General features: G+C 43.4%; 1 protein-coding gene across 2 annotated transcripts in view; it reads right to left on the reverse strand.

The window, feature by feature from the left end:
- Positions 1–26,433, reverse strand: part of MOB3B (MOB kinase activator 3B) — a 216,397-nt gene that overhangs the window by 32,089 nt on the left and 157,875 nt on the right. For both annotated transcript variants that reach the window (XM_078370411.1, XM_035307422.3), the window contains one exon: positions 2,323–2,525. In XM_078370411.1, coding sequence (XP_078226537.1) covers positions 2,323–2,525 — 203 coding nt within the window. The remainder of the gene's footprint in view (positions 1–2,322; positions 2,526–26,433) is intronic.

A 26,433-nucleotide genomic window follows, 5' to 3' on the forward strand; every position in this document is an offset into this window, starting at 1 on the left:
TCCAGTCTTAACTCTCTTGAGATGTTTGCACAACCTTATCTTCCTGTAGAGGCTGCTTACCTAAAACAGCCTTTATAAAACGCAGCTGTCAATGAATTGCAGCTTCTTTCCATGCTATTTGTCCAACTGCATTGAGAGACAACTCAGTCCCTGCCCCCGAGAGCCTTTTAGAAAGCTCTTGTAAAAGACAATGAAGAAAATGAGCTCTTTTTAAAGTAAAGATGTGAGGCATCTCAAGTGTACTCCAAAAAGTCTTGCTTTTGGCTGGTTGTGGTAGCTCAGGCCTGTAATCCCAGCACTTTGGGAGGCCAACTCAGTTAGATCACCAGGTCTGGAGATAGAGACCATCCTGGCCAACATGGTGAAACCCTGTCTCTACTAAAAATACAAAAATTAGCTGGGCGTGGTGTTGTCTGTAGTCCCATCTACTCAGGAGGCTGAGGCAGAAGAATCGCTTGAACCCTGGAGGCAGAGGTTGCAGTGAGCTGAGATTTCACCACTGCACTCCAGCCTGGTGACAGAGTCAGATTCCATCTCAAGGAAAAGAAAGTCTTGCGTTGTTCCAGGACTATTGAGCAATGCGATATATATATATATATTTGCCACATAGACTCACAGCACAATAAATTTCAAGGTGAAAAACACTAAAGATGACATGTGAAATTCACCATCTTCTTTGCCAGATACAAGTACTGTACTGTATTAAACATATCTTTTATTTTTTTGCATTTTGATTCTCTAACATGAAAGGGGCCTTGTTGACCCTGGAGGGACTGCCTCGCCAAGAGCTAGCCAATTCCTAGTGAAGGTAAACAATTTGCCCTCAAGCTGTTTACACAACAACAAATACAAACCAATCCTGCAGAGCCTGCATCCCAAATACCTCCACCATCAGGGTCTCCCACTAACCACCCTAGGGCCAAGTACCAGATAATTAGGTATAACCCCTAGGCTCTGGAGATCATTCAAATTAGCCAACCCTAAACCTGCTTACCCTGTCTAGCCTGTTCCTTCCCATGAAAACCACAGTGAAGGTCTTGCCCATGCTTTCTCTGCTCCCTCTAGCCTCCTGACTAGCCCTGGTGCTTTCCCGTGTGCTCACTTGTGGTATGGCATGGCTCTGTCTCTTGGGATGTGTGAGTATAACAAATTCTCTTTCTGATGACAGTCATCTGATCTGTAAGCTTTACCATACCTAAATAATAGTAAAACCTGGCCAGGCGTGGTGGCTCATGCCTGTAATCCCAGCACTTTGGGAGACCAAGAGTGGAGAAGTGCTTGAGGCCAGGAGTTTGATACAAGCCTGGACAACATAGTGAGAACCTATCTCTTTAAAGAAAAAAGAGGACATGCCAGCCTGTAGTCCCAGCTACTTTGGAGGCTAAGGTGGGAGGGCTGCTTAAATCCAGGAGTTGAGGGTGAGCTATGGTGAGTTATGATCTTGCCATTGCACTCCAGACTGGGAGACAGAGTGAGACCCTGCCTTAAAGAAAAACTAAAAATAATAAAACCTGTGTTTTAAAATAGGTACATAAAGATAAAGGGATACAGTGTGGTAAAAGAGGACAGCTGGCCCTAGTACTCTGGTCATTCAAATAAACTCAGATGAAATGAAAGTATCCACATTGTGATGAGGTTTTCAGGGGTCCTTGCCTTCTGAAGCACAGATTGAGTGCCACTGGAAAGACAGCTTATGAAGAAAATGAAAGTAGTCCTCATTCACCTAAACATAGTAACACTAAGGATTTAATCAGATCAAATGTTCTCTACTCTAATACATCTCATTGAAATTGCATCACAGAAAACTCAGTGTGAAAAGCAAAGTCCCCATAAAACTGTATTCTTTCTTAGGGCTTAACTTCCGTCACTATCTCTGGAGTGAAAGCTGCTCAAAGGTAGTTTTATCTGACTGTATGCATATAGTAGGTGCTAAAGATCTGTTTGCTGGCTGAAGAAATGTTTCTGATCATCTTTGATCAACAGAGTGAGAGATAATATATCAAAGATGCCCATTTAAGGAATTCTATAAGTGGAAGAATGACTTCGGAGCTGTGAATTAAAGCTACTCCCTTTGACCCAAACTGTTATATTCCCACCACATTCTGCCACCTCTTGCAGAGCAATCTTGGACACTTATTTGGTGTCAGTGGACATTTTGGCATCTCCTGGCTGTTGGCTGACCACTAAACCCCATCCACTTCTGCAGCCTTCTGGCTAATAGCTAGCCATCAGTGAGCATTTTTCAGGGATTGACAATGCACTATGACAAATGGCTGAGCTCCTGGGGTGACTTGGGTACCATTATTGCATGGTGCCACTTACCAAAGGCTCTAGCTCCTTGCGGTCTATGAGGTTCATCTCTGTGACAAAGTAATAGAAGTGTTTGTAGCAAGTGTTGACATGGGCCTCTGCACCCATCACGATGACCCGGTCGAAGTGGTGGATGTAGACATGGACAAAGACCCGGAAAAGGCGGCACAGGATTTTCTTGCAGATCTGAAGAAAGTTCTTTGGAAAGGGAACGCCTAGAGAAGAAAAAAAGAAGAAAGAATGAAACCATGACGGGAAAGATCCTTTCCTTCTTTCCCCTAATACCAGAAAACTGTCTGAGGGCAATGCTACAGGGAGACTGGCACCCCCTGTCACAGGAGTCATAGGGAGTGGGGGTGGGGGTGGTGTTAGCAAACTAGAAAGCACTTTCTACCACCCCATCAAAGGAAGCAATTGCTGTGACTCCAGCCAACACTGGCCATATAGGGAGGGAGGCCCAGTGTTGTTAGAACTTGTAATTTTTCAACATAATTCAGGTATTTGGAGTTCTATGTGGACCTGCTGCATTTTTTAAACATTAGCAATTAATTTGAAGTTTTAAAAAGTACCATGAGTCAAAATAAGACACCCCTCTAAGTTACATTGGTACTTTGCAAGCTACCAGTTTGCAAAGCTTTTCCTGAGACATACTGTTTCTGAGGTGGGCAAATTCAATAACTTTCACAGATCATAGATCACACAGATTCTCCCTTCGTCTCTTTGAGAAAGGTAAGAATTGGGAGGAGGTCTTGTTTTTCATAACACCAAAAGGGTTAGTGATCAATGGAGTCACTCAGATTTCCTGTCTGATGACTACTCCCAGCTCCATCAAAGCGACAAACTGCAGGATTGAAAGCCCACTTCCTTCAAAGGCTGGTTACGCTGTCTTATTATTTACACTTTCCTTAAGTGGTGACATGTTGTAATGGGTTCCTAAGCTAAACAGAGATTGTTTGAATTCCTACTCAGCTCCCCCTCCAGCTGTATGACTGTGGGCAAGGTGTTTGACGTTTGGTTTCTCATCTATAAAAGAGTGGTGATAATAAGGTCTTCCTGACATGGCTGGGAGGGTATTAACGTAAGATCCTCCTACAGTGTCTAGAACATAGTGAGAGCTTATTAAATGATAATGTCCTCCCTTCTCTCTACAAAGTAGGATCTGTTGTTATAAGGAAAAGAATTACCCTTGTCAAGGAAAGGTAGAAATGATCACCAGCCTTTCAGCAAAATTGTAGAGCTGTGCACAGGGCATGCCCCAAGTCCTGAGGAAGCCTGGAGTTTTGCTGTCCTTTACTCCACAGAAAGCTAGTGGCAGCCGTCTGGTGAGACACTGTAATGGGATCACCTGGGACCCCAGGGCAGGATGAGATAGAACACATCTGGCAGGCGGCAGTGACAAGATCTGCCTCCGTTGGGTCCCAGCACTGATGCGGGCTTTTCTTCACAACAAAGTGGCAACTTACCAAATGAACCCAGGGAGAGGCTCTGGCACAGCTTGGCAGCTGACTGCCTGGGCAACAGATGCTGGGATTTGGGGTTGAGGGCAAGGTAGAGCCGAGGAGAAGGAGGAGGGCAGCTGCATGCAGAGTTATGGGCTGCTTTCTCCGTGGAGAACTACTGCTGCCATGCTGGAGGAGGGTCTGGAGTCTTTGAAGCCTGAGTCCCAGAAGTGATGGAATTCCCTCTAAGATAGGTATGTTCCCTTCACAAGGGAAGTCCTGTATCCCACTTGGTGACAATGCCAGGAAGTTGATGTGTGTTATCCTCATAATGTATCTGTGGAATATGTTTTATTATTCCTGTTAATGTTTCATAGATAAATAGCACTGAGGCTCTGTGGCATGAATTCTGGTTGCTAAAAAGTGGTAGGGCTGGGATTTGAACCAAGTCAGCCTGACTCTAAAATCCCAAAATGGGGGACACGAGGACTTTCAGCTGTGCCGGTTTATCTGTGTGGCCCTTATAACCAGGCCCCATACCCCCCACACTGACTACAGATAAGGCAAAGTCTTGGACACACTGAGGATGCTCATGGCAATTGCTGGCCCCCCTTCAGATGGTCTCCAAGCTGCTTTGTTCCCCCCATCTCTGCCTCTGCTCAGCCTGGAAATCTTGGCTGTGCCTTCCCTTCCATACCTGGTCTCTGACCTTGTTTCTGGGCCTTGAAGGGGGTTTTCCTCTTGCCTATCCATTTTGGGCTATGGCTTTAGAGTAGTTGGTTTGGGAATCTGGAAGACTGAGTTTAAAATCTTAGCCCTACCACTTACTAGCTACATAGGCTAACTTGCCTACACAGCTAATAAGTAGTAGGGCAAGGATTTTAAATTCTTACTCTGCTCCCTTCCAGCTGTATGACTGTGGGCAGGTTGGCCTCTGTAACCAGTAAGTAGTAGGGCTAAGATTTTAATCTAGATCTTTAGTTTAGTTGAGTCTTCATCACTCAACTGTATTATAAAACTGATAAATTTACTTTGTACTATTTTTATAATAGTATCTGGACTGTGCTTGGCACTTAATAGAAACTTTGGGAGTAAGTCCTACTTTTGTTATTTCTCACCTGAACTCCTCAGGTAGGTGGGACCCCAGGCTCAGAATCTTGTGGCTCTGGCTGCTATGTCAGGCCCCACTCTTCCACCATTTCCTCCCTTGCATGTAATTCATTCTTCTAAAGCAAAAGCTACAAATGGTTCAAGTCGAGACATGCTCAGCATGCACTGCAGTCACCCCAGGCCAACTCCAGAGGCTGGGAGCCCTCAAGAGCCTAGGAAACCCCACTGCTGAGGCAGAGACAAAATCCAGCTCACAGAGTATGGGGAAAAGAACAGGAAAGCTACATGCATTTGAAAAATTTATCTATTTATTGATGGCTCAGGGGCCAATTCTATAGTTTGTATGCTATTTTTACCCTTTTCTCTTCTGCCTTACGGACTATCAGATGTATGTGTGCGTGTGTTTTAAATAAACCTTCATCACAGGGTGGGACTTGGAAGAGGTTGTCCCTTCAGATGGAGAGACCCAGATGTCCACCTCTTCTGTAGACTCTGGAACTTTCTCATTCTGTGTAACTGGCCTCACGGCAGCAAGATAGAACAAGGTGCAGCCTGCTCACGCACTCCCTTTCCTGGCAGGCTCCAGAGAGTCAGTTCATGAAAACTGATTGATTTGAAGTGGTTTTCTTTCTTCATGGTGCTACAAGGAAGTGTCCAATCTCCGCTAAATGGAAACAGTTAGAGCATTTGCCCCAGGCCACATAGGTAAAAGGAGATAGAGATTTGCCTTCAAAACAGTCTTTCTTTAGCATATTACAGGTTCTATGGTGTCGAGGAAGGTGAGGGAGAAGAACACCATTTTATTTTTATTTATTCATTTTAAGTTTTACTCTGTCACCCAGCTTGCAGTGCAGTGTCACAATCACAGCTTACTGCAGCCTCAGCCTCTTGGGCCCAAGCAATCCTCCTGCCTCAGCCTTCCAAGTAGCTGAGAATTAAGGAAATGCCACCACGCCTGCCTAACTTTTGAAAATGTTTTTGTAGAGACAAGGTCTCGCTGTGTTGCCCAGGGGGGAGTCTCAAACTCATGGGCTCAAGCAATCCTCCCACATCAGCCTCCCAAAGTGCTGGGATTATAGGCGTGAGCTATCCTGTCCAGCCAAGAACACCATTTTATGACCTGCACTTAGCTTGCTTGTGGAAGGAGCTCAAGAAATATTTGTTTTAAAAGAATCCAGTTCAGCAGCTGGAAGAAGAAAGGCAACTGGATCACCTCAAATGGACACTCGGCTAGCTACAATGGCAGCCTGGACCTGGGGAGCTGTGCATGGCTGGGTCTGAGCAAAGTGCAACCTCTGGTCTGCATGGCACAAATGACCCAACGTCAGGACCATAACCAATGCCCTCCTTCTGCCTCGAGTACGTAAGATATGACAGACCCTCCGCTTCAGTATTCCCCATTATGTGTTTTAAAAATCACTCATCTTGAGAGATCTTTGGCTAAAAAAAGAGGATTCTGAGGCCAAATATATTGGCAAAAATGCTGCTTTCGCAGAGGTTTACAATGTACCCAAGCATAGTAAAGGATCTGAGGACATCGATAACAAACAGTCCTCTTTAACTCTGGATTCCCCTTTGCTCATAATAGCTATCAATTTAAAACACAGAGTCTGTAATCAGAATTCCTAGGCTTCATTTCTGGCTTTACCACTTATTCACAGTGTAGTTATATGCAGATGACTTAGTGTCTCTAAGCCTCAGTTTCCTCATCCCTAAAGAAAAATAGGGATATATTAATGTTATTTGTAGCTTAGGTTGTGTGCGGATTAAATACATAAGCATCTAAAAGATTTAGATTACTGCCATGCAGATAGTGAGTATTCTACTGTGAACTGTTAGTTTTGGTATCCCATTGACCACATGGTCTTTGTAACACACTTTGGGATTAAATTCCTCCTGCTTCCTTATTTTCAGGATGGGAGTCTGGACATTAATACATCAATTCTGAACTTGCAAAGAACTTACAGTGGTAGGTACTAAATAACCCCTGGAGTATAATCTACCTGGCATTATTTTCTACTAGTTTCTCAGACTTATGTCTTATACTGCTGTAAGTTCTCTGAACAAAGGGACTGTGTTAAACTTTGATTCCACCTTTGAAAGTACCTGGTACAGGCAAGGCAGGGAATACTTCATCAATCAAAATTGAATCAGAAAAGAGCAGTGGTCATATTTAGTCAAGATGTGAATCTATCATCTCCTGTTTGCGGGAGGCAAAAAAATAAAAAAGCCCACAGCAGAAAGGATAGCTTTTTGCCAGACTCTTGATATATGCAGTCCTAGCATGGAAGGCTGCATATTGCTTTTGGGGAGAAGAGAAAACTCTGCCATGAGGAACACTGTGATCCAGTTCAGGGTGTGGAAAGGAAAAAATCGGAAACTTTCTTTTTACCTTGAAATCTTCCTTCTTCTCTTTTCAGTCTTTTATTTTTTTTCAGGTGGTGAGAGTTAATTTTCAGTCACTGTACTCAATTAGAAAGTTAATGCCAGACAATATTAACCAGCAATCTTAACTGAAATAGACTGAATATCTTAAGGGTTTGGAGTTAAATTTTGACTAGTCTTATAATAATCCAGATAAACCATCAGCAATAATCCCAAACTGTTAGATATGTGCCTGTATTGATGATATAGAAAACAACTTTTGATCACAAGTTCTCTAAGTCATCTGCAATCACTAACTGAGTCTCAGAACATGCCCTTTCTCTATCCCACCCTGAACTACCACCTGTGACTCTTAGATTAAAAGCTGGGAAATTTCAGACTCTAAGAAGTTGGCCCACACTGAACAAGTGTGTTCAGACTAGTGCTCCACAGAGATTTGACGGACATCCAGGTGTCCAAGGATAACCCTGGGCCTGGATGGCCTTGGGTCAGGAGGTGTAGCTTACTCTCTGCAAATGGATCAGTACTGAAATAGAGTTAATGAACATGAAACAGGTCTGGCTGAGCTCAGGTTTTGGAGTGAGCCGAGCAACATGCCTGAGCAGAGGCCAGAATCCAAACCAATCACTAATATAAGTTTCTAGCAGAAGTCTACCCACCAGTTAGACTCAAAGCAAGATGAGAGTTTTCTGGGCAATCAGGCTGAGGAAGAGACAGGACAGGGTGCTAGGGTGAGGGTGGAGAGTGAGGAGAGTGCAGGCCTGGAGTCTCTCTTGAAGTCTTGATGAGACAGCCCTGCAGCCCTGTCTCTGTTGCTCAGGAAGCCTTGGTACTCAGTCAGGAACCTGCATCTGACAGAGCCCTGCTGGGTTTATGAATGTGTCTAACCACAGCTTTCTGATCTCCAAGCCACATTCAGTGTGAGAGCTAAATTGAGTATGAAACATAATAATTTCTCTGGGGCCCCATGCAGATTTGCCTTTCATCTCTGACTTAGTAAATCTCTTTTCTCCCCAAGAAAATTTAATAAAAATTCCAGTAATTTCTGCACTTCAATCCATTTTTCTTTCCTCCTCTTTCCCTTTTGCCCCTCCCTTCCACTAAGCCCTTAAACATCTCATTCAATCCTTCCTTTTCAGGCACTTCTGAAAGAAAATAAGTAGCCTAAATGGCTTGTGTTACTTATTTTATCTTGTTACGGAGGCCGAAAAAGGAACAAGTCCCTTAGAATACGCAGAAATGCTTTGGTTGACGAAGGTCCAGGAGATTGTGGGGTGGGGGGGGGGTGTTTTAAGCTGGCTGTTAATCATTCCTATTTTCATCATTTTCTCTTTTCTTATGAAGAGAAAGGCCAACACTTGGGAATGAGACTCTGGTCTGTGATCAGTGCTGGGCTGAACCTGGGCTTTGGTGGTCTGAAGAGTGAGAACCAAAAGGTTGTCTCCGGGGATACCAGAGAACTGCCCCCAAACACCTCAAGTTCTGCAAACAACTGGCAGATATCCTCCTTTACTAAGCACCTGGTTAATGCCTCTTCTTTCTTCAGAGCTTGGCTCAGTGCCTCCCATTATCCCCAGACTCAGCTTCTCCGGTTTCTGCTATTCTGCTCCTGAAATTTTCCTGCACAGATCACACATGGTAATTCCACACTTATCTGTGGGAATCCCTGTTTCAGGTCTGTTACCTGCCCTAGACCGCTCTGTGAGGGCAAGGATGCTGTCCAGCCTCCTCACAGGTGACGTCTCCTTAGTGGCTTGGCACCTGGAGCAGGGTGGGTATGGAATAAATACTTGCTGACTGTTGGAATGAGAGTTGAGCTCCTGTGTCATGTGCATACCCTGAAATCAAAGCTCAGAGAGCCTAAGGGGCAGACTTGAGCTTTACAGAGTGAGTCTGTGATGAAGAGAGATCTGAATTCAAGTCTGTCTGTCTCAGAGCCTATGCTCTTTCCATTCTGCCAGGAAGCTTTGCAGGGTTCTAAGCTCCTTTCATTTCACCCTAATACAACTGACATGAGTGGAGAAACAAGACTTGTTAGAAGACAAGGTGGAAAGGGTAGTTTGGCTTTCAGGTTCCCAAATGTATGTCACTGGGGGTTTAGGACACTGGTGAAGCTCTTGGCTCTGGCCTCAATCCCACTGGTGATTCCAGCTGTGGGACTTCTGTGCTGCTTACCCTTAAGCAACTTTGCTAACTTCCAAAAGCCTCAGTTTCCTTGTCCGAGGAATGGGGATAATAATACCTAGCTCTTCATGAGACCATGAGGACTGAATGAGAAGCACAGTGCCAGCAGGCACACAGAAGCATCTGGCGAATGGCAGCAGATGTTACCAATGCTAGGAAGACGGCTCTTCTCAATCAATGCCAAGACAGCGGGGCAGGAGGGCAAATGAAACAGGACAGGTGAAGCTGCGTCCTCGCCAAAGGATAAACTCTTCTTGGGAAGTATACTTGGAAGACATAGGAATACCATGTGAGCTCTCCAAGGATCTTCCAAAGGGTACATGATGAAACCTGATGTCCTGGCCAATCCTTTGGGACCCCTGATGGAATGTCAGTAACAACCAGAAGTGCCCACATTTCTCCTCGAAACTGTTACTCACGTCTGAGAGCTTTTGTGCTGTCCCTTCCGTCTTTAGAGTCCAGTAATAAGAGGGATGTGAAGATCCCTCTACAAGTCATAAAAATCACTTTCTCAATAGTTCACGAATAAAAACAACATCCCACACACATGGAAAAAGAAAACATACCTCCTCTGGCAGCGTGGCTGAGAACACACCATTTCCAAAATACTTGCAAAACAAGATGCAATTGGATCACAAAGCAAAACAAAATGAAACAAAACAAAACGCATGAATGCCACAGATGTTTCTTAATAATGGATATCCTCCTCTTCCACTTATTCTCTTGTCCCTTCATCCCCGTCCATTCTCCTGACTCCTGATCTATCTATCTATCTATAAACTATATTATATATATATCTGTATATCTCTGAATATATATATCTCTGTGGGTATATATATACACACACAGGGAGAGAGGGAGGGAGAGAGAAGCTTCATGTTCTTGCTGATGCTGATGAAAATTCAGCTACAAGGATTGATTCCTCTTAGCAGATGTTTTGTGTTATCTCAGTACGTTCCTCAAGAAAGTGTCTGTTCGTCATGCCAAGAAAAGCAATCCCGTGTAGCAGGACTTTGTTCCTCTGCCTAAAAAAAGAGAAAAAAAAAATTCCCCAAACAAGCTGACAGCTGCAAATGCTTAGAAATAAACTGGCTACTACTCTGTTTTCCAGCTCCCTCCCTCTGCCCCACCGCAGCCTGTTTGTGCTGTCCTCCAGTCTGTTATCATGGTGGTTGGGCCAAAAGAAAGACGAACAGTGGTATGTGATTATATGTTCTCCAGAGATTCTTAATTCTTTCAGACATGCCATGTGCTGGGCATAGGAAGTGCTGTTTCAGCCACCCCAAGGAGCAACCCTGACTCCAGTGTGCCTGCTTGTCACACCTCCTCCTGCCCCCCAGCGCCACTTCTGAGTTGCCCATCAGCATCCCCAGCTCTCAGATGTCGGTCTTTGTCCCCTGCTGTCACAGCATGGACGTGAAGAGAGCAGTAGATTAAGAAAGACCCCAGACAACCCAAGAAAGGTATTCACCGTGGATTGACAATAAAAGCCATTAGAAACAAACTCTAGCCAGTGCAAACCTGACCAGTTTGCTGAAAATCAAATAGGCCTAACGAGACAGAGCTAAGAAAAGGATATTAATGAACTTCACTGGTTCTGGAAAATTAGGCTGAGGTACCAGGAGTTTGATCAGGAGTATAGGTCTAGGACTGCCAGATCTTCTGTTTTTTTCATGAGCCCCAGACAGAATTTAAAAGCCAGATTCTTTGTCATGGATGTGATCTTGTGGGTATCCTCAAAAATAAAACTATGCTTTATTCCCCAGTAGAATCTTTCCTCCAATATGTGGAGGGCAATTAACACCAAGTCTTGTCAGTAACAGTTGCTGATCTCTAAACTGCTCTCCAGCCCCACTGCCTGTTTCCTAGCTCACCTCCTGGCTAGTTTATGCAGCTCTGTTGTGATTGAGCTTCCTTTCTTTACTCCTGCATTCTTCAATCTCCACTTGACAGGTGAAGGATCTTCCTAATATGCAAATACAACCAGGAAGTCTGTTTTTCTGCATAAAATTCTAAAGCAGCCTCCTACGGCTTCCAAGGTGAAATCAAAGCTATTTACATGCAGGCAATACCCTTTATGATTCCACACATGCAGTGGTCTACCATCATCTCTGAATTCTCCCAACTTGCATGTAATACTCCAGTCATCTGAAGCTACAATCCTCTTGCTCACTTGCTTCTGGACATTGCTACATACTGGAGGGTTGGCAGCTGGAAACCTCTTCCTCAGCTTCTCCATTTTGCCTGACTAACTTCCATTTGTTATTCAAACCGCAACTAATTTATCACTTCCTCTAGAATGTCCTCCCTGCGCAGCTCATCCTCAGTCTAGTTAGGCATATCATAACACCCACTACTCCTCCCATGACAATACTACCACATCTTTTAACTGTCCATTGTTTTTTTTCTATCTCCCAGGAGACTGAAAATTTTGCAATATCAGGGATCTTTCTTGTTCAGAGTTATAATCTGGCACTGAATGCATACCAGAGCACATTGCATTCAACAAGTAATGACTGAGTTGAATGCAATGGATTGAATGCTTATGCCCCCTCAAATTCATCCGTTGAAATCTTAATCCCCAAGCTGATGGTACTAGGAGGTGGGCCTTTTGCGAGGTAATTAGGTCATGAAGGCAGACACCCCATGAATGGGAGTAGTGCCTTTAAAAAGGAGGGTCCTTTTTCCTTCCTCCATGTGAGGTTACAGCAAAGACTGCCATCTATGAACCAGGAACTGAGGAAGCAAAGCCTCACCAGGCACTGAATCTGTCAGCGCCTTGATCTTGGAGAAAAAAATATTGTTGTGTATAAATCACTCAGTGTGGTATTTTTGTTGTAGCAGCCTGAACGGACTAGGCCAGTGAATAAACAAATAACCATAGAAACCTGAGTGATGTGGGAGTGGTGAAGAGCTTCCCCTGCTTGGGTTCCCCTTACATTTCCCAACTCCAAGCACTGGCCCTTGAGTCACAATCTGAAAACCACTGCTTAGTAGAAAGATCTCCATGGAATTGCTATAGGCCCATGTTTAACCAAGCCATGTCTAAGGCAGTAAGGCTACCATGAACATTACTATACAGTTATCTCTTCACACCATCCAGATCTCAGAGAGAAATGCATCTATCTGATTTTCACTGATCCTCAGGAAGAAGCATGTCCTTCTCCAAACTGTATCGTACATTTGTATTGATGTGGTTATTTTCATCTATATAGAAAGTTGTCAAACAGGTAGTTTTCTAGTTATTAAAGTCCGCAATAAGCCAGATTTGGCTGACAAATCATCCTGAGATACAAAATGGAAGGAGGTGGGGATAAGGAAGTCATTGATCCTTTTTGGACAGCCTGGGGGACCCAGAAAGAACAACAATTGGAGCCCAACTTGAGGGGGGCCTTTGTAGAGTCAAAGGGAACAGCAACCCTTCTGAAATGAATTTGAGAAGGGAATACAACTGTTGGGGGATCTTCTCCAGAAGATCCCTGAGGGAAAGACTGTGAGTGGATGCTGAGGACTTTTTCCACCTGACACGGAGGGTTTAAGGCAGCACTAAGCAAGACATGGTGAGTCACGGTATTTGCATGTAAGATCCAGTGAAGGTAAGGTGAAGGGCTAGGGATGAAACCAGAAATGTAGCTCTAAAACCTTATCACTGGGTCAAAGTCAAGCTAAATTCACGAACCAATTCAAGTAAATTATTTACTTGAATATGTCTTAAACCAGATATCACATGTTCACCTGCCTTCAGGGATTACAAAGGAACATGAGTGAGTAAAGTAGGCTGGGTGTGATATGACTGGGAGTGGCATGGACTGTGCCAGCCTGGAGAGTGTATTGTGCAGGAAAGGAAAAAAGCCTCTCAGCCTCAGCTGAGTGTTGGCCAGCAGGAATATAGGTCTAGGACTGCCAGATGTTCCAGTTTGTTCAAGAGAATCTAGAAGTCTAGATTCTTATATGAAAACTCCCCATGGTTAAATTTTAGTTAATTCAAGAACATTAAAATATTTTCAAACATTTTATTTATTAGCATTAGTTTTATATAGTTCAATCAGCCTGGAAGTTGACTCTATCAGCTGACAGCTTAATTTTAAAAATTCAAATTTAAAAGTTAAAAAAGAAGGAAAGAAAAATACTCTCGTAGCACTGCGCACATGCAACATATGGAGCTTGGTTTCCAATATCATTTTTTTCTTTTCTGAGAAGAGTCCTGCTCTGTCACCTAGGCTGGAGTACAATGGCACAATCTTGGCTCACTGCAACCTCCACCTCCTGGGTTCAAGCAATGCTCCCACCTCAGCCTCCCGAGTAGCTGGGATTACAGGCATGTGCCACCATGCCCGGTTAAATTTTTTTTTTGTATTTTTAGTAGACACAGGGTTTCGCCATGTTGGCCAGACTGATCTTGAACTTCTGACCTCCATTGATCCGCCCGCCTTGGCCTTCCAAAGTGCTGGGATTACAGGCATGAGCCACTGTGCCCAGCCACCAATACCATTTTTTAAATAAAAGGAATTAGGGCTCCTTGGAGAAAATGGCTGATTCTAGGACTGAGGCAGGAAACATAAAAGATGGCCTGGAACTAACACACTAACCTGGAAAACACTAAGAAAGTAAGTGCTAACAAAAATACTATGAGGCCGGGTGGGGTGGCTCATGTCTGTAACCCCAGCACTTTGGGAGGCCAAGGCAGGTGGATCACCCGAGGTAGGGAGTTCGAAACCAGCCTGAGCAACATGGTGAAACCCCATCTCTACTAAAAATACAAAATTAGCTGGAAATGGTGGTGCATGCCTGTAATCCCAGCTACATGGGAGGTTGAGGCAGGAGAATCGCTTGAACCTGGGAGGTGGAGGTTGTGGTGAGCCGAGATCACGCCATTGCACTCTAGCCTGGGCAACAAAAGTGAAATACCATCAAAAAACAAAAACAAAAACAAAAACAAAAAACCCCCACAACAATGGGGGCATAGGAGCCAACCTGAAAGAGCTCCTGAATGGCCCAAGCTGAAACAATCAGAGCAAAAAAAAAAAAAAAAAAAAAAAAAAAAGGAGTAGTTTTGCATTATAACCCAAAGTATGAAATAAATAGCTGTGAGTCCACACTGATATAAATAAATGGTTGGATAGAAACTAGGGAAAAGAAAAACCTCGTGTGCAGTGGGAATCCAAATAATTTATGTAAATACTCCCTGTTTAAAGAGATGGCACTCTTGAGTGTGGGGTATGCTTGGTGACTTGCTTCCACAGAGTACCGTATAGGGGAGGGGTGGCTTTACAGTCAAGAAACCTGGCAAATGCGACCTTGACCTAGTGATCAAGGTTAACATCAACAGTGACAAATTGTGTTCAGAGGATATGACTCTGATATGATAAGTCACTTCACTTTTGTGGTCTCCCTCCCCATAACCCATAAGCCCTGTCTAACCATTAAAAAAAAATCACAGAAACCAACACTGAAGAACATTCTTACAAAATATCTGACTGGTAGTCCTCAAAATTGTCAAGTTCATCAAAAACACGGGAAGTCTGAAGAGCCTAAGGAGATGTGCTGACTAAATGTAATGCGGTATCCTGGATGGAATCCAGGAACAGAAAAGGGGCATTAGGGGAAAACAAGCAAAATCTGAATACTGTGTGGAGTATAATAACAGTAATTTCATATGTTAGTTCCTCAGCTGTGACAAATGTTTTGTGAGATGCTAACTATATTGGAAGCTGGGCGAGGGACATGTGGGAACTCTTTGTACTGTCTTTGCAAGTTTTTCATAAATCGACTATTCTAAGGAAAATGTTTATTTATATTAAAAAAACACTCCGTGGGTCAAAAATATTTGATTGGCTCCAGAGACCATGAGTTTATACATTTTGATTTATGCACTGACATTCCTATGTTTACTGTTATGTTCTGATCAGGACTGGCTACATAATTTGCAGAGCTCCTTGTTTAAAAATTATTAAGCACTTGAAGATGGCAACAGGAGAGTCTTAAACCAAGCATGGGGCCCCTCTGAGTGCAGGTTTCATGCCTGTGAAGCCGGTCCTGTCTGTGACAGGGTACAATCTGAACAGAGCTGAACAGAGTCAGGAGTTATCCTTGCCAAATAAAACTCCCATTATATGCCCTTTGTTCATTAATTAATTTTAAAAAATAATAATAATAGCAAACATTTATTTGTTTTGGGCTATGCTAAGTACTAGGGATTAAGCCATAAGCAAAAGAGTTAAACTGAATGATAGGGTCATGTTATACCTAAGTCAGCAGCACGGGAAATAGACCTTAGGACCTCCCCCAGGTGCAGACACCACAAGGCTCATCCTCTCACCCGCTCTGTTTTTCCACGTTCTCCCATCTCAACTGCAATACTACCTACCTACAAAGAAAATTCTGAATAAAAAGGATTTCTTACGTTCTAAAATTAAATATATAAAAGTTTTATGTGGTTACTATATTCTAACATTTGCAATTAAAAATCTCAATTACATTGGCTCCCAAGAAAAACTTCTATTTCCTGCATCTAATGGCACCAGACATCTAAATATCCTTAAGCCCCCAAACCCAACAAACTCTGCAGTTGTTTTCCCTATTTTGTAGATGAAAAAATACTGTCAAATTAAGTTTGGCCTAAAGCCACCTCCTCCACTTTAAGTTTGGGCTAAAGGTTTCTCAGTACATAATGAACCCAACTTGATGTGTAAACAGGGTATATCCTACTCCTGCAGCAAGTAGCGTAGTCTTAGCCAATCACAGCAGCTGAACCACAGACAACTGTTTAAACCTGGTTCAAATAAGGCAAATGCCCAGCTGTAACCAATCCAGCTGTTTCTACACATCACTTCTATTTTTTGTACTTTGCTTTTTCTGTCTATAAATGTTATCCAACCAAACAGCAGCCCTCGAGTCCTTTTGAACCTGTTCTGGTTCTGAGGGCTGCCCAATTCATGAATCATTGTTTGCTTGAATAAACTCCATGAAATGTAATCTGTCTAAAGGTTTTTTTTTTAAAAAAATAATGAGAAACTAAGAGAAGCTGCATCACGTGCTTAAGTGATACAGGTGGTGAAGCTAGATTTAAACCTGGATCCCACCCTCTCCGAAGCATCCACTTCCCAAGTAATATACCCTCTGTCCCTAAAAAACCAAGGCAATTCCTTTAAAATTATTTTCTCAATTAACTTCAACATCCAAAATGTACCTCTTAATGGTTAGTCACAGAGTTTAAAAAGTCCTCAACTGAAATAAATTAGTTAGACCTGTAGCCAATTTTAAGGTCCTTAAGAAACACGACTTTTGAGGAGAAGCATCTCCAAGCTCAGGAAACCGGTCTTTTGGAATTTGGTGGTGGTGAGGCTGGCGTGGGAAGAGGAGGAAGAAGACACAGGTGACTAAAGTGATGGCCTCTCTAGAATGTGACGTTCACAAGCAGAGATGAGACACTGATGGCTGCAGGCCAAAGTTGGCCAGCAGGACTGTCTTCTTTGGACTACTTAATATTTTTGAAATGCTGCCAACATTTAGAAATTGGAAAGTATAACACCAAGATGAAGAATTCTTGCTTCCTTGGAATAACTCGAAAGACCTGGCACAACTGGACTGAGATTCCCATATGGCAGCAGCTCAGTAATGTCTGTTCCTCATACATGGAAGATGCTGTACTCACCTGAGGAGCCCTATTCATTCCATTTACTTATATAGCCAGCCTGGAGCCCTTGAGAGAAAATGTTGCCTGTGATTGCAAATTTGATTACAGCAGATGGTAATTTGGGTTAGGTGCATTTCTGGTTAGGTGGCCTCCTTGGGACAGGTGTTTGCCATTTTAGGGAGGAGGGGCTCTGTCCACCATGGGGCCACCCCAGAGTGGGGTCCACTGGCCTGCCACCTGCTCCTTTACATTGGGCCATCAGTCCCAGCTGTTATTCAAGCTCTGGCCAAAACACTTTTGTTTTGTAAGGACAAGTGAGGCTTGGTTGCATAGAAAATGTCTTTTGGCTGTACTGGAAAATCATTACTCTAGTAACACCGTCTCTGAGTACCTCATCCTTTCAGCTTCTTTGTTCTCCCAGCCCCAGCAAGCACTGGGATGGGGTAGTCCCTGTTTCTGGTTCTCCATTTAACACAGATGTGCAGAAGGCATCATTTGCTTATTTTCTGAAGGGAATCCCAGGGAGCATGAACAGACTTCTGAGGATGATGCAGGCACATGGGCTTCGTGTTTTGCAATACAAGAGTTTTCTCCATATGTTCTTTCTTTATTAATATTTATAGGTGGTCCTCAAGTTACATATGTTTGACTTTCTTTCTTTTTTTTTTTTTTTTGAGATGGAGTTTTGCTCTTGTTACCCAGGCTGGAGTGCAACGGTGCGATCTCGGCTCACTGCAACCTCCACCTCCTGGGTTCAGGCAATTCTCCTGCCTCAGCCTCCTGAGTAGCTGGGATTACAGGCACGTGCCACCATGCCCAGCTAATTTTTTTTTTTGTATTTTTAGTAGAGACAGGGTTTCACCAAGTTGACCAGGATGGTCTTGGTCTCTTGACCTCGTGATCCACCCACCTCGGCCTCTCAAAGTGCTGGGATTATGGGCTTGAGCCACCTCGCCCGGCCATATGCTTGACTTTCTTACCTCCTGCATATTTGCACACTATATGAACATTGCTAAATTCCCTTTACTAGGGTGCATTTGATCTATGATACATTAATTACGGTGGATGCTTTGGTGATGTCACACAGAAGCACTGAGAAGGAGTACATACTCACCAGAAAGGATAAAAGCCCCACACCCACCCCATGCATCCTGAGAGGCCTCTAGGAACACCTGCTGCCTTGCAGAGCAAGAACCACTCTGCAGAACAAAAGCCCTTTTGCCCAGTACAATCTCCTTAGTTTCCTATGATGATTCTAACATTTCCAGGGCCCAAAGTCATTAACACCCATTGGGACCTTAATGAACAATTTTAAGATGTTTTCTAATTCTCTGAAAAAACTTCCAACCTACAAATGTATACTTTGTATTTCAGGCAGATATTGTAGAACATATTTACAAGAGTAGGTGACTGCCTACACAAATTCTTTTGGTCTAATCATAAAAGTAATATTGTTAAAAAAATTAGAAAATGCCAGCTGGGCTTGGTGGCTCACACCTGTAATCCCAGCATGTTGGGAGGCCAAGGTGGGTGGATCACGAGGTCAGGAAATTGAGACCATCCTGGCCAACATAGTGAAACCCCGTCTCTACTAAAAATATAAAAAAATTAGCTGGGCATGGTGGCACACACCTGTAGTCCCAGCTACTCAGGAGGCTGAGACAGGAGAATTGCTTGAACCCATGAAGTAGAGATTACAGTGAGCTGAGATCGCACCACTGCACTACAGCCTGGGTGACAGTGGGAGACTCCATCTCAAAAAAAAAAAAAAATTAGAAAATGCTATCAAGTATAAACATCATTATCACCCATAATCCCATCAAGAAAAAATCACTGGTAATATTCTGTTGTTACCTTCCTCTCTTTTTTCTGTGTGTGTGTGCATAGTTTTATTAAAAGTACAATTAGAACAGTACTATATATTCAGTTTGTATCCTCCTTTTTGTACTTGATGTTATGAGTATTAGATATTCTTTCAACAATGAATCATCATATAGCCATCACACAGGCTCAAAACAATATTTAGATGACGCTTTTTGTACCCATCTTTGGCAGTTGGTGTCTGACAATTTTCCTGGGCTAGATTCTTAGAAGTGGATGAAATCCCATTTACATTACATTTTACATTAATAGTTCATGAACACTTTGCTTTATACTCCATAATAGATGTTGTTTCATAGAAAACATTAAAATTCCCCTAAATATTGAACTGAAGTTTATGAGGACTATTTATCTTGCAGTGTTGGTACCCCCGGCATACACTGAGTCTCCCAGCAGCATGCATGCCACTGTTGGAGAAACGTGGACACAGGACTCAAGAACCAAAGCTATGAAAACAATTAGTAGTCTTCCGTCGAGTATAGCAGTGGTTCTTAACGCTGGCTATGCATTAGAATGATCTGGGGAGCATTAATAAAATAGAAGGGCAGTGTCTCCCACTAGAGCAATTCTGAGAATCTGAAATTCCTCAGATGACTCTAATGTACAGCCCTGGTTGAGAAACACCGCCCTAGAGAAGTGATTACTTAAGTGCGGTCTCTCCAGCAATATCTGAGAGCTTGCTAGACATGAGAATTCCCAGGCCTCAACCTAGTATTACTGAATCTAACACTTGGGGACTAGGGTCCAGCAATCTGCGTTGTAAGATGACCTTCAGTAACCCTGATCCATGATAAAGTTCAAGAATCATAGACCTAGAATATACTCCTTTGTGCATATTCCTGACTGAAGGATCTTACTTGCTTAACCAAGTAGGAAGTCTGGTGGAAAATTTGCAGAATCTGGTGTCTGACTTGAACTCAAGTCTCTCATCTCCCATTTATTAGCTATGCAATCCTGGGTAAATGATTTAGCCTCTCTGAGGCTGTTTCACCATGAAGGACATAAAGATATTAATAGTATCTACCTTATTGGGCTGTTGTGAGGATTAAATGGAAAATAAATAATGAATGGTATTTTCCAACAGAGATAGAGCTTGATAAATATTTACTATTATCATTAGCCATCAGGGAACTATTACTGTGGTCAGGAGATCAGGAAGGAAGCCCCTGAGGTGCAGGGAGATAACTGATGTGGCGGTCTGAACATTCCAAACTGATGTTTGCTTCCTAACTCTTTTCCAGGCCTAGGCTTGGATTTGGATTACACCTGCTGTGAAATGAATACATGCATCTCCCAGGATGAGATGATATGTCATTCTCTCAGGATCTGTCTTCACACTATGGAAGTGCTGAAAATACATAGCTAGAAGATCCGGGCTTGGTCATGAGGACCTCAAAACTGCCAAGAGTAGGAGGAAGGGGAGAAGGGAGGGGCCACCCTGCTAACTCCTAGACCGGTGTTGTCAAATGGGAGCCCTGAGAAGCACCTGCAGGGCTCATTAAAGACTGCTGGGCTGCACCCCTAGAGTTTCAGTGTGTCTGGGGAGGGGTCTGAGAACTTGTGCTTCAACCAAGTTCCCAGGTGATGTTTATGCAAATCTGACCACACTTTCTATGCTAAATGGAAAACACTGGCAATGTTCATGAAACCCAAAGGCTACTGAGCTGTGACCTATAAAAAGTTTTAAAAACCAGCAAAATGTTCTCTAAGACTTTCACATTTCCTCTGTAAAATTCAAGTTCCCTTGACATTCTATTTAGATTTTCCCCAGGGTAATGCTGGCCAGCTTTACAGATGTGTGAATGGCAATGTTCATTTGAACCCTAGGTCCCCCACAGGGGGTTGAAAGGCAGAGTGATGGGCAAGCCCAGCCCGTCTTGCTCTGCTCTCACAGGTGGTGGGGTGAGAAATCAATCATTCACCCTCACGTCTCCTTCCCCCAAGAAGCCGACACATATCAATCACTTAGACTAAGAGTTTATATACACCATATCATTTAATTCTTCCCGAAATCTATGAGGTATGAGCTACTTATGTCTCAGTTTTTTACAGATGAAGGAACTGAAGCTAAGAGAGGTTAAACAAACTTTCTGAAGACAAGTAGCTAGTAATAAGGATCTCCAGGTTCCCAAAACCTTTGCATTTTTCTTTCTGACCTACACAGTGGGTAGAAGAGTCTTTGCTTCTGGACTGAAAAGACTGTGTGTGGCTGAGGATGGACAACCCAGGCATTTTGGTTCTCAGGATACCCTGAATCTGAGGTGGGAGAGGGAATGACGTCATAAAGATGGATGCTGCATCTGGGAAGGGTAAAAATGGAAACATATTCCTGCTTACCTACCCTCCAGCAAGCTCTGCTGTTAGCTCTGGACAAAGTGAACAGGAGGGAAAACTGGCCCTGACCCCATCTACCTCCCTCAATGATGTGGCCAGAATGATTATATTCATCACTTCTCCTGGTGCAAGGGCAAAAGCCATGGTTTAGTCCCAGAACTATCAGAACCAGGGGTCAGCCTGGCCAAATGACCATGGAGGTGAGGGCTATGGATCTGGTATGCCAGTCTGTGCTCTTCTTCCCCCCCAACCCTGTAGCTCACTCTTTGGCTTTCTGGCCCATTTTCCCAGCCCTTGCCAGCCCTGATGCCTCCCTGACCCAGAACCACACCTGGGGAATCCTATGCATCTTTGGGGTATTATGTGCATGGGCGGAGCTGGGCATGTGACCCAAGTGATAAGGGAAATGAAGGTCTATCACTTAGGGAGGCTAGGAGAAGACTGGAAGGATAGGGCTCAAACATTTGAAAGAAGGTAATTTGGAAGAGGAAAGGGAGAAGAAAATTACAAACCACTTATCCAGGACCACAAAGCTAACAAGTGCTAGAGTGGAACTCAAGCCCATGTCTTCTGACCTCAAAGCTCAAAGCTTGCTCTCTTTCCATTACTCTGTTCTGCCTCCTCGAGGTCAGAAGCAGCCCCTTCTTTTAGGTCAATAATACAAATTTATATCGCCTGAGGTGTCCAAAATGGATGCGTTGTCTCAGGTGAGAGTGAGCTCCCCAGGCCAGGAGGTGTTCAAGAGGAAGTCTACAGACTTCTTGCCAAGGTTGTTGGAGAGGGGATTCAGGCAAGAGAAAGTGGACTTCATCTCTGGTTGCACATTACTATCTCCTGCACTACTTCTCAACAGTCTCTGGATAGGTAACTCTACCTTGCATTTTTTTCTTTTGGCAAATATAAGTGCCATTCCGTTTTCTTTTAGCTTGTACAATTTTAGAAAAGAAGTCTTAATTTATCTTATTTTTGCTGCTCTGTGTGCAGTATGTCTTATTTCTCTAGCTGCCTTTAAGAATTTCTCTTTTTCATTGGTTTTCAGCAATTTTTTAGTAATACATGTGTTGATGAGTCTTGATTATTTGTTTTTTATTTTTAAAGCAGAATAGATCATAAGTTTATACTAATATTTCTTATCCAAATTCAGGAATACAAGAATTTTGCTTTATCTCACATGACTTATACTGGTACCTTCTTTCTCCTGTGTCCAAAATTCCAATTCTCAACAACATACTTTTTAGCATCCTCAGATCAAAATACAGATGTCTGAGGACAATAATACCACTCATAACATGTTTGAAAATAGCTTAAATTTTTCTTCTGCATTATTTAAATCTAGAGTATGCCTCTAGTTATATTTGTCAAATCACTATTTTTTAGAGCTCCTTGGAATAATTCCTGCAAGTGTGTATACAAATCAGCTTTTCGTTTGTTTGTTTCATTTTATTTTAACTTTTAAGGCCTACTTTAAATTTCGCATTTTATAAATACGTCAAATTTCCATGACTCAAGTGTCAAATCTATAAAATACAGTACATTGAATAAAGAAGAGAAGATTCTATTCCTTGCCCAATCACTATTGGCAGTTATTCCCATTTAACTCCAGACCCTTGGCCCTAGTCAACCAAAAGTAAACTTTCTTTCTCTAAGGATTTGTTTATTCTGAACATTTCATATAATTAGAACCACAAAATATATGACTTTTTGTATCTGGCTTTTTCCTTTGCCATAATGTTCTAAAGGAATGTCTATGTTGTGGCATATTTCAGTACTTGAGTTTTTGGTACAAGAGACAGCTAGTGGTGGGGTGACAGTGTTGGTGCTAACAGTGACAACAATATTCGATAATTACTGAGGGTTTACTCTGAATCAGGACCAGCCATTACCTCACTGAGTCCTCACCACAACCGCAGGAGGCAGTCATTACCCTCATCCCCTGTTCACAGATGAGGAAATGACGAAGGAAGATGAAGTTTCCTACCCAAGGTCACACCCCAAAGTGTTGGAGGAGCAGGGCTGTGAGGGCTGCAGACCTTTTCTCCTCACCGCAGCAGAAGACACCCAGTGAGACCTGGTCCAAAGCCATTCAGTCCAACACAGGTTCTGAACAAAAGCCCCCAGTGGTGAATCTCCAAAATAAAAGCTACACAGTCCAGGAAGCACCGGGAGAGTGAAACAGACCCTTAGCTCTTGAAATGATTATAAGGAACTGAAAGAGTTGCAAAGCTCTCAAGGCATAAAGTCCAGCTATTTCTTTGGTCTAAATATATTTGGTTTTTCAAAATGTAAACTTTCTAATATAGTACAAAGTGCACCTAGGTAAATCTTACTGCAATTCTCTCACTTAAAACAAAACTTGCTCGTTAAAAATGCTTCCATTCTGTCATAGAATGTTCAAACAAGGTGTCATTAAGTATATTGACACAATGGTTAAAACATTAACCCCAGTGAAACTCCTGATGTGCCAGTTCAACAGAATCCACCCATGCCCTTCTGGGAGAAGCTGGGTCCACCCCCATATCTTGCAAGTTGTGTCCAAATCCTCACCCATCACGAGGTCTCGAGGCCACCACTAGCAGGGCAACTTTAGTGCACAGCCATTCTCCACCAAATAGGTTTTATTTTCTCTCTTGGAACCAATCACAAAGTTCTGGGGAGGGGCCAAGTACAGGAAAAGAGATAGGATTTAGGATTTCTATACTATAAGGGCTGAAACCATTGGGCATTTTCCAGGTTAAATAAATGCCTTATTAAACTCTCCCATTAACATTGACTCTGGGTCAAATGGTGGGAGGAATGGAGGTGGTCCAACTTCTGACCTCTCCCCGCCCCCGCCCCCAGCATTGCAAATCACCCTTGTTCTTGCTTTAGTCCAGGGCTCTTAAGCTCATCAAGCTATTTCAGGATCCACCACCCGCTCATAGTTCCTAACCCCTCATAAGAGATTGGTTTAATCTCACAGGAGGGAGTTGAGACAGCCTCAATGGCATCAACCATTGAAAGAAGATGCCTGGGGTTTTCCACCCTGCCTAAGGAAGTTCAGTTTAACCTGCGGGTGGGATGAGGCAGAGCCAACTCCACCTTTTCAGATCTAGAAATCATCTGGGGAACACCAGCTCACTACCTCTCATTGGGCTAATGATCTGGATGAGCTTTGGAGGAACTTGTTTAACCTCTCTTAAGTTTCAGGCTCCTGAGCTGACAAGAGATGCAGCTGAGATCAGTAAGTCTCAAACTACTGCAGGCACGGAGGTGCTGCTGAATGGTGGGAGGAGCAAGGAATCCTGTTTTCCTCTTACCTATCCATAGTGGGTGTTTAAGTTCTAGGTAGGATTTCATTTGGGCAAAATTACAGTTTGAAAAATCTTGGCCTAGATAATTCCTAAGGTGCCTTCTGGACCTAACATTCTATGGCTCTGAGACTCAATTTCCCACAAAACTAGATGGCTGTTGCCTCCTGCTGTTGCCTCCCCAGTCCCTGCTGATCTGAGGACTGCTAAAGACTTAACACATCTTCCCTGAGGCTGGAGTCGTGGGGCCACAAGTCTGTCTCTGCCAAAAGACTGAGAAGCTGCCTCCATTTTCTGTGCTTCTTGGGATCAGTGAGAACCCTGAGTGTCCCTGCAATTCTGGGAAGTGCCTCTGTGAACCAAGCCAGTTATGGGCAGTAGAGATCCGGGTGGAACAGCAACACCAGTCATCGCACTCCAGGCAGGCCCCTTTGTGGCACTGCCTGATTTTGTGATGGAATTAAAGATGTTTTCCTTCCAGGTATTGCCCTGGAACTTTTTTTTTTTTATTTTAAGAGACAGGGTCTCTGTTGTCCAGGCTGGAGTGCAGTGGCGCCATCATAGTTCATTGCACCCTCAACCTCCTGGGCTTAAGCAATCCTCCCGCCTCAGCCTCTTGAGTAGCTTGAACTACAGGAATGCACCACCACATCCAGCTAATTTTTTACTTTTGTAGAGATGAGGTTTTGCTATGTTGCCTAGGCTGGTATCAGACTACGAAGCTCAAGCAATCCTCCAGCCTCGGCCTCCCAAAGCACTAGGGTTACAAGTGCGAGCCAAGTCTGTGAAACAGTAACATTAAATTAATGAGGGGTGGATAACCTGATATGAGTGGCATTGTCTATCCTGGGGCCTTGGAGTCAGAAAGCCCTGGGTTCCTAATTCTGACATCCTCTTATATACTGTATGTCCTTGAGCACATTATTTCATCTTTCCAAGTCTCGGCTTTTCCATAGTGAAGATGGACGATAAAGTGACATTGCATGTGTTGACAGCTTGGCACAGGGTCGGGCACTGTAAATATTATTATTTGTTACTATTGCCACCACTTTTTACCAGGTCAATTCCTGGATGGCTTTAAAATGTGATGAGTCACGAAAAGAGAAAAAAAGTTAAGGGGCTCAAAGACACCCGGCTGTGTGGACACCCACGGCTTCAGCTATCACATCGATTCTCTTTCCACACAGGTGTCTCTGCCTAAAGCCCCAGGTTCCCCTTAACACACTGAGTAGGATCAATTGTTCCTAGTTATTCCCGGTGCCCCGACTTACTCTTTCATCCTGAAGCCAGAAACATGTGTGCTGTTCAGAAGATCAGGGTGAATCTTTGTCCAACCCCCTTCACCCTCACGCTGAGGGTAGAAAAAAGCACCTTATCAATCTGGACATGTTGTGAGTTCCTTTACCATGATTCAGACAAACAGCTCCTTGGCTCCTACCTAGGCTGAGAAAAGACCAGATCAAGAATTCCTTGGACCATACCCTCCCAAGACACAATAAAAACCTGAGAAATGTGAACTTGCAGTAGGATACGGCTCTCTGGTGTGAAATGTGAGGTAAAGGTATATCCAGGGTCCACTTACTATGTTATTCACTACAGAGCAGAACTGGCGCTGCTTACAGTTCCCTGAGAGGTATGAAACTGCCAGCACTTCCCTCTCCCCTACCCAATCCAATTAAATCCCCACGTCAAAGCCCCACAATAATCTCATGAACTGCCAGGACTTAGTGCTATGTGCTCTTTATGTGCTAAACATATGAATGATGAAACAAATGCAAGAAGGTACTAGAGAGGAGAATAAATTGATTAGTAAGATCGTAAGAGAGAGTTTAGCAGGGAAAAGAATGTGGGGGGAGAAGAAATGCCC

This window comes from Callithrix jacchus, chromosome 1 (genome assembly GCF_049354715.1).
Source record: "Callithrix jacchus isolate 240 chromosome 1, calJac240_pri, whole genome shotgun sequence".
NCBI lineage: Eukaryota > Metazoa > Chordata > Mammalia > Primates > Cebidae > Callithrix > Callithrix jacchus.